Here is an 11,385-nt window from a genome sequence, read left to right as displayed (position 1 = left end):
GAGGAGAGAAACTAGAACAAGGGTGACGAAAGGAGAGGGAGAGGGAGAAAGAGGGAGAGAGAGAGAGCGAGTGGGGAGGAGACGAGGACAAGCATCCACCAAGAGTTGGAAGAGCAAGAGGGAAGGGGGAGAGAGGGTGGGGTGCAGAGGGGAGCCAAGAGAGAGAGAAAAGGAAGAAAAAGGGGAGGGAAGAAACCCGAGCTAGGAGGAAAGAACACGAGGCGAAAGAGGAGGGAGGGAAGACAACAGAGGATGCCAAGAGGTGTTCAAGTTCCAACCGTCATCGCGATTGAGGTTAGAAGGGTTGTTGAAGATTTCAATAGCCTCTTTGAGTTTCCTCTTGAAGAAGTTGTCTTCCCTGCACACAATATGAGTGTTTTCTAGGAGACATGATGCTTAGTGGTGGCGGAGTGTTCTGCCAAGGCTGATTTGGCCACTCGTTCATGCCTAATGTCTGCAACATGTTCTTTGACCCTCGTGTGGATAGAGCGACATGTTTCACCTATATAAGGAGTGCCACAAGAGCACTGGATCTTATAGCCACCCGATTCCAAGAAGACATCCCTGGGGTCTTTAAGCGAGGGGATGCAATTCTTCAAGGTGGTCAAGGGTCTGAAAGCCACCCGCACACCATGCTTGGTAAGAATCTTGGCAATCTTGTGAGAGATGCCAGCAACAAAAGGAAGAGAGACAAACGAAGAGGGGTCTGGGGGAGAAGAGGAAGGGAGCGAAGAGGCACGCGAGAAAGTCCTAGCAAGATTGAAAGCCTGAGAGATTTGTTTGTGCGAATAGCCATTCCATATGAAGACTTGGCGGAGGTGGGAGAGCTCATGGTCTAAGTTGTCTTCATCGCAAATACGGAAGGCTCTCAAGGCAAGGGTTTTGATAATGCCCACTTTTTGGCTAGGGTGGTGATGCGAAGCAGCATGAAGATAGCGGTCGGTATGAGTGGCTTTGCGGAAAACCTTGCGACCTAAGGTACCATCAGGTTTCCTGATAATGAAGATGTCAAGAAAAGGTAACCACTTGGTAGATTCAACCTCTTTGGTGAAAGAAATGCAAGAAGCCACATTATTGAGATGCACATGAAACTCTTCAAGCTTTTCAAGGCCATGGGGCCAACAGACGTTGGTGTCAACAACATAACGTTTCCACCATTTAGGTTTGAGAGGGGAAGAATGTAGAGCAATGTCTTCGAAATGTTCCATATAGAGGTTGGTGACAAGTGGAGAGAGGGGTGAGCCCATGGCCACACCATCCACTTGCTCATAAATAACTCCTTGGAAAGAGAAGAAAGTGGATCGAAGACATAACTCTACTAAGGAGGCAACCTCAGAATTGACCTTGCGACTGATGATGTTAATAGCATCAATGATGGGGACTTTGGTGAAGAGGGAAACAACATCAAAGCTGACCAAGATATCCCTATCATCGCACAAGGCATCATGGATAAAATCAACAAAGTGTTGTGAGTCCTTGACAAATGAGTCAACATTACCGACATGAGGGGATAAGAGCTTAGCTAAGAAAGAGACCAGCTTGTAGGTAGGGGAACCCATAGTATCCACAATGGGCCTTAATGGAATGTTGGCTTTGTGGATCTTGGGGATGCCATAGATACGAGGAGTAAGATCTTTAGAGAGCAAGAGACGCCTCATGGTGGCATCGTCAAAAGAGGAGTTGGCAATAGCCATTTTGACCTTCTTCAAGATTTTACTGCACGGGTTATGATGAACAACCCTATAGCTATTAGGGTCTGAGAGAAGGTCATACATCTTGGAAATATAGTCAGATTTATCCAAGATAATAGTGGCATTGCCTTTATCCACCCTGGAGATAACAAGGTCATGATTGCGAAGAAGGTGTTGGAAGGCAAGAGACTCAGAACGGGGGATATTACACTTGGGTGGTTTGGCATGCCTTAAAGCAACCGCACAATCTTGCCTAATAATCTCGACAATAGCGGAGGGGAGGGAATGAGCCGCATTCTCAAATTCAACTAGAAAATCGATGTGAGGAATGGAGCAGGGAGAGATAGAGAAATTGAGGCCTCTATTGAGAAACTTAAAAGCGAGGGGGTCTAAAAGAGCATGGGATAGGTTGACCACAAGTTTGGATTCCCAGTATAACACTGGGGAAGGGTTGGGAGAGATGGGGATGAGGTCGGGAAGCGGAGAACGAGGTGGAGTGGGAGGGGAACCAGAGCAATGGTCAAACTTGGACGATGAAGGATGGGAAGGAGGGGCAGCACTCAGACTGAGAGAATGAGGGCTTGGAGAGGAAGCCCGAGGTTTAGAAAGGTGAGGAGAGAGAGAGGAGGCTCGCAATTGGGGAGAGCAAGGAGCGTACGGAAAGGAAGGAGAATGAAAAGAGTGATGGGACGCTTGGTCAGAGGGACTGGTGAGTAGAGCAATGGCTGAATTGATGCCAACCTTGGATAAACGCAATTGGGTGGGTGGAGAAAGTGTGTCCAAGTTGGAATCAGACAATAGGTGAATAGCTGAGTCCAACGTATTAAGGCAGCAAGAAAAATGAGGAGGAGTAGATGGAAGCATACCTTGCACCAAGGATGAGCCGTTGGGCGGAAGCATACCATGCACCAAGGATGAGCCGTTTGGCAAAAGCGAACTCTGCACCAAGGATGAGCCATTTGGTGGAAGCGAACTCTGCACCAAGGATGAGCCGTTGGGCAGGGATCGTTGCTGGAGTAGAGAGAACGACGTGGTGCTGCATTGTTGAGCACTATGAACCACGGACTGGCGGGCAGACAATGAGAATGAAGGTGCACAGCTTCTGTAGGATGGAGGAGGAGAGGAGATCTGGCGCATGGAGACCTCAGGAGGAAACGGCGAGGGAGGGCCAGTCGCTGACGAGTGAGAAGATGTAGTCTTAAACCGAGGTGGCGAGGGGAGTGGGAGGGGCTGGGAAGGCGCAGGAAGAGGGAATCGAGGAAAGGAAGCAAGATGAGACGAAAGCTAGGAAGGTTGCAGAGCGACGGGGTCTGAGTTATGATCATGGGAGGGGGGAGTATGAGAGCAGGAGAAGGGGACAGAGCCGAGGGAGGAGGAGGAGGGACACTGTTGAGAGGAACTGGAAAGAAGAGGAGGGGTAGGTGGGGGAACAGATAGAGGGTTAGCTGAGAGGATGGGGGTTGGACCGAAGAATGAAGGACTGAATCCTTGCTGTTTCCTGAGGAGTTTGTAGAATTTCCTCTTTTGTCTATTGATACATTCCTCTGTTCAACCCAAAGCTTTGGCATGAGAGGTGATGTCCAAACGAATCCAAAGGTCCGGTCTAAGCGATGAAGAGAGCTCCAAATGAAGATAGAAAAGTTGGCAATTAAGACTGTTAATGGATCTCCTAGCAGATTGGATGATGGCTCTGAGGAGAGAAAAGGCTGCCCGCAAGAATATGTGTCTGGTGTGACTATTCCAAAGGTGGTGCAAGATTTTGACGAAAGAAGGAAGGAGCTGCGAGTCTCTGCAACGTTTTAAGAAGGCTAGATCTGCAATCCTCTTTGAGAGCTTGGTCCTCAAAAACTCAAATTTCTTAGATTTCACTGATAATTCCCTCCCATGAAGGGTATCAATCAAAGCAAACAGATTTCCACAATCCATGAATATTGTATTAATTTCTAGGGAAGATTGTGTGAGAGTTTTTTCATCAATGTTTCGGATCATACTGTATGATCCATCATCAGGATGCCAATGAGTCAATGAGAGCAAAAAAATGGAATGCAGATCTAAGAGAGGGGATAAAAAGAGGATGGAGAGATGGAAAGGGCATGGAGACTGAGGAGACACGGAGGACGGAGAGGGTAAGAAGTCAAGAAAAGAGACAAACAAGAGAAGGTGCAGGAAAAGAAAAAATATTTTGAAGGAAAAAAGGATTAGAAATGAAAATGATAGGAAAACAAAAATAAAATATAAAAGAATAAATAAGTAGATATATATATATATATATATAATCAAAAAAATTCAAATCAATCAACAAGAACAAAAAATCAATAAATTTTATATATATATATATAATCAAAAATACCCAAGTCGGTTAATCAAGAAAAAACATAAATTATATATATATATATATAAATATATATATGGGTGTATATATATATATATATATATATATATATATATATATATAATCAAAAAATCCAAATCAATCAATAAGAACAAACAATAAATAAATTATATATATATATATATATATATAAAACCGAAAATACTAAGAGCCTAATATATTAAAACAAGGCAAAAAAAAAAAAAAAATTAGAAATGGAAGGCGTACAACAAATAATAATAAATAAATAAGTATAAATAAATCAGAAATACAAAAATAAATCAACAAGAAAAAATTATACCCAAAAATATATAAATAAATATAAAAAAACCAAAAATACCTAAAACAAAAATAAATAAATAAACAATAAAAACTAATCAAATAAAATCAACCAAAATAAATTAATAAATAATAAATAAATAAATAAATAGGAAAGAAGATAGAGAAGTGAACGAAAAGAAATATAAAAATTGGAAAAGAGAAATTAGAAAAGGAAAAAATGAAAAATAAAGAGCATAAGAGAAAGAAAAATAGAAATAATAAAAGGAGGAAATAAAATTTATTAAAAAAAAAAAAACGGGGGGGGGGGGGGGGGGGGGGGGGGGGGCGAGAGAACATAAATAAACCTGAGAGATTAAAAAGAAGAAGAAAAATAAAAATGGAAAGTAAAAAGAATTCAAAATAAAAGAATTCCTCGATTCCCTCTTCCTGCGCCTTCCTAGACCCTCCCACTCCCCCCGCCACCTCGGTTTAAGACTACATCTTCTCACTCGTCAGTGACTGGCCCTCCCTCGTTGTTTCCTCCTGAGGTCTCCATGCGCCAGATCTCCTCTCCTCCTCCATCCTACAGAAGTTGTGCGCCTTCATTCTCACTCTCTGCCCGCCAGTCCGTGGTTCATAGTGCTCATCAATGCAGCACCACGTCGTGCTCTCCACTCCAGCAATGGTCCCCACCCAACGGCTCATCCTTGGTGCAGAGTTCGCTTCCACCAAATGGCTCATCCTTGGTGCAGAGTTCGCTTCCTCCAAACGGCTCATCCTTGGTGCATGGTATGCTTCCACCCAACGGATCATCCTTGGTGCAAGGTATGCTTCCATCTACTCCTCCTCGTTTTTCTTGCTGCCTTAATACATTGGACTCAACTGTTCACCTATCATCTGATTCTGACTTGGACAAGCTTTCTCCACCCACCCAATTGCGTTTATCCAAGGTTGGCATCAATTCAGCCATTGCTCTGCTCACCAGCCCCTCTGACCAAGCGTCCCATCACTCTTTTCATTCTCCTTCCTTTCTGTGCGCTCCTTGCTCTCCCCAATTGTGAGCCTCCTCTCTCTCTCCTCGCCTTTCTAAACCTCGGGCTTCCTCTCCAGGCCCTCATTCTCTCGGTCCGAGTGTTGCCCCTCCTTCCCATCCTTCATCATCCAAGTTTGACCATCGCTCTGGTTCCCCTCCCACTCCACCTTGTTCTCCGCTTCCTGACCTCATCCCCATCTCTCCCAACCCTTCCCCAGTGTTATACTGGGAATCCAAACTTGTGGTCAACCTATCCCATGCTCTTTTAGACCCCATCGCTTTTAAGTTTCTCAGTAGAGGCCTCAATTTCTCTATCTCTCCCCGCTCCATTCCTCACATCGATTTTTCTAGTTGAAGTTGAGAATGCGGCTCATTCCCTCCCCTCCACTATCGCCGAGATTGTTAGGCAAGATTGTGCAGTTGCTTTAAGGCGTGCCAAACCACCCAAGTGTAATATCCCTCATTTTGAGTCTCTTGCCTTCCAACACCTTCTTCGCAATCATGACCTTGTTATCTCCAGGGCGAATAAAGGCAATGCCACTGTTATCTTGGATAAATCTGACTATATTTCCAAGATGTATGACCTTCTCTCAGACCCTAACAGCTATAGGGTTGTTCATCATAACCTGTACAGTAAAATCTTGAAGAAGGTCAAAATGGCTATTGCCAACTCCTCTTTTGATGATGCCACCAAGAGGCATCTCTTGCCCTCGAAAGAGCTTACTCCTCGTATCTATGGCATCCCCAAGATCCACAAAGCCAACATTCCATTAAGGCACATTGTGGATACTATGGATTCCCCTACCTACAAGCTGGCCTCTTTCTTAGCTAAGCTCTTATCCCCTCATGTCGGTAATGTTGACTCATTTGTCAAGGACTCACAACACTTTGTTGATTTTATCCGTGATGCCTCATGCGATGATAGGGATATCTTGGTCAGCTTTGATGTTGTTTCCCTCTTCACCAAAGTCCCCATCATCGATGCTATTAACATCATCAGTCGCAAGGTCAATTCTGAGGTTGCCTCCTTAGTAGAGTTATGCCTTCGATCCACTTTCTTCTCTTTCCAAGGGGTTATTTATGAGCAAGTGGATGGTGTGGCCATGGGCTCGCCCCTCTCTCCACTTGTCGCCAACCTCTATATAGAACATTTCGAAGACATTGCTCTGCGTTCTTCCCCTCTCAAACCTAAATGGTGGAAACGTTATGTTGATGACACCAACGTCTGTTGGCCCCATGGCCTTGAAAAGCTTGAAGAGTTTCATGCGCATCTCAATAATGTGGCTTCTTGAATTTCTTTCACCAAAGAGGTTGAATCTGCCAAGTGCTTACCTTTTCTTGACATCTTCATTATCAGGAAACTTGATGGTACCTTAGGTCGCAAGGTTTTCCGCAAAGCCACTCATACCGACCGCTATCTTCATGCTGCTTCGCATCACCACCCTAGCCAAAAAGTGGGCATTATCAAAACCCTTGCCTTGAGAGCCTTCCGTATTTGCGATGAAGACAACTTAGACCATGAGCTCTCCCACCTCTGCCAAGTCTTCATATGGAATGCCTATTCGCACAAACAAATCTCTCGAGCTTTCAATCTTGCTAGGACTTTCTTGCGCGCCTCCTCGCTCCCTTCCTCTTCTCCCCCAGACCCCTCTTCATTTGTCTCTCTTCCTTTCATTGATGGCATCTCTCACAAGATTGCCAAGCTTCTTACCAAGCATGGTGTGCGGGTGGCTTTCAGACCCTTGACCACCTTGAAGAATTGCATCCCCTCACTTAAAGACCCCAGGGATGTCTTCTTGGAATCGGGTGTCTATAAGATCCAATTCTCTTGTGGCACTCCTTATATAGGTGAAACAGGTCGCTCTATCCACACGAGGATCAAAGAACATGCTGCAGACATTAGGCATGAACAAGTGGCCAAATCAGCCTTGGCAGAACACTCTGCCACCACTAAGCATCATGTCTTCCTAGAAAACGCTCATATTGTGTGCAAGGAAGACAACTTCTTCAAGAGGAAACTCAAAGAGGCTATTGAAATCTTCAACAACCCTTCTAACCTCAATCGCGATGATGGTTGGAACTTGAACACCTCTTGGCATCCTCTGTTGTCTTCCCTCCCTCCTCTTTCGCCTCATGTTCTTTCCTCCTAGCTCGGGTTTCTTCCCTCCCCTTTTTCTTCCTTTTCTCTCTCTCTTGGCTCCCCTCTGCACCCCACCATCTCTCCCCCTTCCCCCTTGCTCTTCCAACTCTTGGTGGATGCTTGTCCTCATCTCCTCCCCACTCGCTCTCTCTCTCTCTCTCCCTCTTTCTCCCTCTCCCTCTCCCTTTGTCACCCTAGTTCTAGTTTCTCTCCTCCGAGTTCCTTTTTTCTTCTCTTTGTTGATTACCTTAGGTTTTTGTGGTCTGCATTTATATTTACATTTATTTATTTTTGTATTCCTTTCCTTTTTTATTTTTTATTTTTTATTATTTTTTTAAATTTTGAATTCTTTTTACTTTCCATTTTTATTCTTCTTCTTCTTTTTAATCTCTCAGGTTTATTTATGTTCTCTCGCCCCCCTTTTTTTTTTTTTTTTTAAATTTTATTTCCTCCTTTTATTATTTCTATTTTTCTTTCTCTTATGCTCTTTATTTTTCATTTTTTCCTTTTCTAATTTCTCTTTTCCAATTTTTATATTTCTTTTCGTTCACTTCTCTATCTTCTTTCCTATTTATTTATTTATTTATTATTTATTAATTTATTTTGGTTGATTTTTTATTTTTATTTTTTGATTTTATTTTATTAGTTTTTATTGTTTATTTATTTATTTTTGTTTTAGGTATTTTTGGTTTTTTTATATTTATTTATATATTTTTGGGTATAATTTTTTCTTGTTGATTTATTTATACTTATTTATTTTTTATTATTTGTTGTACGCCTTCCATTTCTAAATTTTTTTTTTATTATTTTTTTTTTTTGCCTTGTTTTAATAAATTAAGCTCTTAGTGTTTTCGGTTATATATATATATATATATATATATATATATATATATAATTTATTGATTGTTTGTTCTTGTTGTTTGATTTGGATTTTTTGATTTTATATATATATATATATATATATATATATATATATATATATATATATATATATATATATATATATCTACTTATTTATTCTTTTATATTTTATTTTTGTTTTCCTATCATTTTCATTTCTAATCCTTTTTTCTTCAAAATATTTTTTCTTTTCCTGCACCTTCTCTTGTTTGTCTCTTTTCTTGACTTCTCACCCTCTCCGTCCTCCGTGTCTCCTCAGTCTCCGTGTCCTTTCCATCTCTCCATCCTCTTTTTATCCCCTCTCTTAGATCTGCATTCCATTTTTTTGCTCTTATTGACTCATTGGCATCCTGATGATGGATCATATAGTATGATCCGAAACGTTGATGAAAAAACTCTCACACAATCTTCCCTAGAAATTAATACAATATATTTTTAGTTTACTTATGAAAAAAAAAAGTACTTATATTATTTAAATAAATAATAATAAATTCACACATAGATATAAATATTTAAATATTATATAATTTGTTAAGAAAATTCATTATATTAAAAAATATATATTAAATATTTAATAAGTTATATATAATTATAAGTGATATTTACAATAATGAAATTACAAGCTATGTGACTAAAAAATATAAGTATGCAAAACGAGATATCTTAAAAACTTTGTAATTTTTAGTTTGAGGAGACACTTTCCACTTTTTTTATAAAAAAAATCGTACTTTTATGAGAGTCAATATTAATGGAGTTACGGTTAGCAAGGGATGAGAGACATGTGGGCATATGTGAATGGGCATCTAGCTAATGTCTAAACAACTGCTTGGATAGTCATTGTCATTATTGTCAGGTAAGCATGGTTTTTAATTTTTGTTTTAGTTATAGAAGATATTTGTTGAGGGTTTACAATTTCTGTGGGCAAATTACAAAATTAGATGAGGAACTTGAGTAGTGTGTGATAGAAAATGATAGCTAGTGTATGATAAATGCATAATATTAAATAAAAAAGCAAAATGATAGAGCAATAAAACAAAGCAAGAGAAAGAACATAGTATATAGAATACACAATAAATCACTTTGCAGACAAAACACTTTTTGAAAAATGTTTCTAGAACTCCGCATTTTCTAATCGTCTACTTGATTGCATGGTTTGATCCTTCAACATACCACATCTATAGTGATTGTTTACTCCATACTTGATTATCTTGACATAAATATATATGCTCTTTTCTTTTCTTGAATATTTGAAGAAATTTGATTTGTATCTTCATTATCATAGCATATCATGTGAAAGGAGTAAAAACTTATTAGACAATCTAATCTCCTTCTAGAGTCTTTCTATAAATAAACATTCATCAAAGGCATCTTTGATAGCATAAGCTTCAATAGATTTGACATGACTTTTATATCATATTATTTGATAATAAACCTCTCCTCTTCATTAGTACCATAGATATCCATTGTGTTTGAGCTTATTCAATGTTGAATTCTATTATGTATTCTTTTTTTGGCACTTAAAAGAATGCAAGAATCAATATTATTTACTTTCCTTGGTATCAAAGTTGATGAGCATCTGCAATTCATCTAAATATGTAGGGGAAAGACACCTCATACTATCAACAAACATTATATTTCCTTTTAATATGTCAACTATAATAGCCATACATTTTTCTATCAACTAGAGATCAATCTTTGACTGCAACCCAAGCAAATATTGTTTAGGTTTTTTTAAGAAAATAGAGTCATTATTATAGAAAGAATAATAGGTTTCCAATAGAGTGTCTATGCTGATTCCCTGAATTTTTCAAAGCAAATAGAGGCATTTATTTTCTTTCTCCTTTGGCAAAGATATTCCTTTTTCTTTGGCATCTTCAACTCTCTCTTATTTGAATCTTGTGAATGCTTTGGTCTTTGCTAATGATTCCCCTTTAGTTGGCCATGGTATTCAAATTTCTAGGATTGACAAGCTTGGGGCAATGTGGAACTACAACAAGATAGTTCCTTGTGCATGTATGTTACCAAAATTGGCACCTTTATAACAACAAGCATTTCAATATTTTCAACAATGCTTTTTTTACGAGAGTTGTACGAGAATTATAGGAGGGTCTAAAAGTAAGATTATGTGAGGAAGCTTTAGAAGATGATCAAGAAGCATGGATCATGGTACATCCAATACCCCAAGTTCTCATACATTCGAGTGCTAGGAAGTATTTTTTGTCCTAGGAAGCTCCCAAGATATCCTACCAACAAGATGGTGATCATGGAAGTGGCAAGGAAATTAATAGCCTATGACAAGATCCAAAAACAAAAACTCAATGAAAGGTTGGATTCTATTTCAATCTTCGAAGTGAAACTTGTCCATCCCATGCAACCATTGAGGTCGTAGAGAAAGAGTTTGAATTCTATGGCTTGGAATATTATGAGGCAAGAGAAAATTTTGATCTTGAAAACAAAATCAAGAGAGTATATGTGAATAGGTACCTTCACATTCCACATATAGAAGATTATTGGGTAGATGTCAAAGATGATTTGGAGATTAGGAAGATGATGCTTTGAAAGCTAATAGTGAGCATGATTAGAAAGTACAAGTGGATACAAATACAATTCCCTGTTAGTTAGAGGAGGATCATAACATCACTAGAAGAAATTTTGGGACAACTTCAAATTGGGAATTCGAAGTCATCAATTGACATTATGATAAGGAGATCAACTTAGAGGCCTTGATGATCCCATTTTCTCTTTTCACTCAAGAGTGGCTAGATAGGAAGATGACAAGTTTGGCAAGAATAGGAATCCCACTTACGTATGAAAAGATGAAGCAACAGAAGTTGAAGAGGAATCACCCGAGCAACCTCAAGCATCAAGTGAAACACAGTGAAGTCAATAAGAAGAGGAAGAATGTTGGGAAAGCTCCATCAAATAAAAACTCAAAAGATAAGGGGATAAGGATTGATGATCCTCCAAAGAAAGTGTCACTGAGAAACAA

At 39.6% G+C, this 11,385-nt stretch overlaps 2 protein-coding genes across 2 annotated transcripts; one reads left to right on the top strand and one right to left on the bottom strand.

The window, feature by feature from the left end:
- Positions 1 to 380: 380 nt before the first annotated feature.
- Positions 381 to 1,694, bottom strand: LOC149537270 (uncharacterized). Its single transcript, XM_089806431.1, has one exon. The coding sequence runs from the start codon at positions 1,692 to 1,694 to the stop codon at positions 381 to 383; it is 1,314 nt and encodes a 437-aa protein (XP_089662557.1).
- A 4,318-nt stretch (positions 1,695 to 6,012) lies between these two features.
- Positions 6,013 to 6,648, top strand: LOC149537269 (uncharacterized). Its single transcript, XM_089806430.1, has one exon. The coding sequence runs from the start codon at positions 6,013 to 6,015 to the stop codon at positions 6,646 to 6,648; it is 636 nt and encodes a 211-aa protein (XP_089662556.1).
- Positions 6,649 to 11,385: the final 4,737 nt, after the last annotated feature.

Source organism: Cupressus sempervirens, chromosome 10 (assembly GCF_028749045.1).
Source record: "Cupressus sempervirens isolate cs-2001-9-10 chromosome 10, ASM2874904v1, whole genome shotgun sequence".
In the NCBI taxonomy this organism is placed as follows: Eukaryota; Viridiplantae; Streptophyta; class Pinopsida; order Cupressales; family Cupressaceae; genus Cupressus; species Cupressus sempervirens.
The sequence above is the reverse complement of the archived record's forward strand: the minus strand, read 5'-3'. Positions and strand labels throughout refer to the sequence as shown.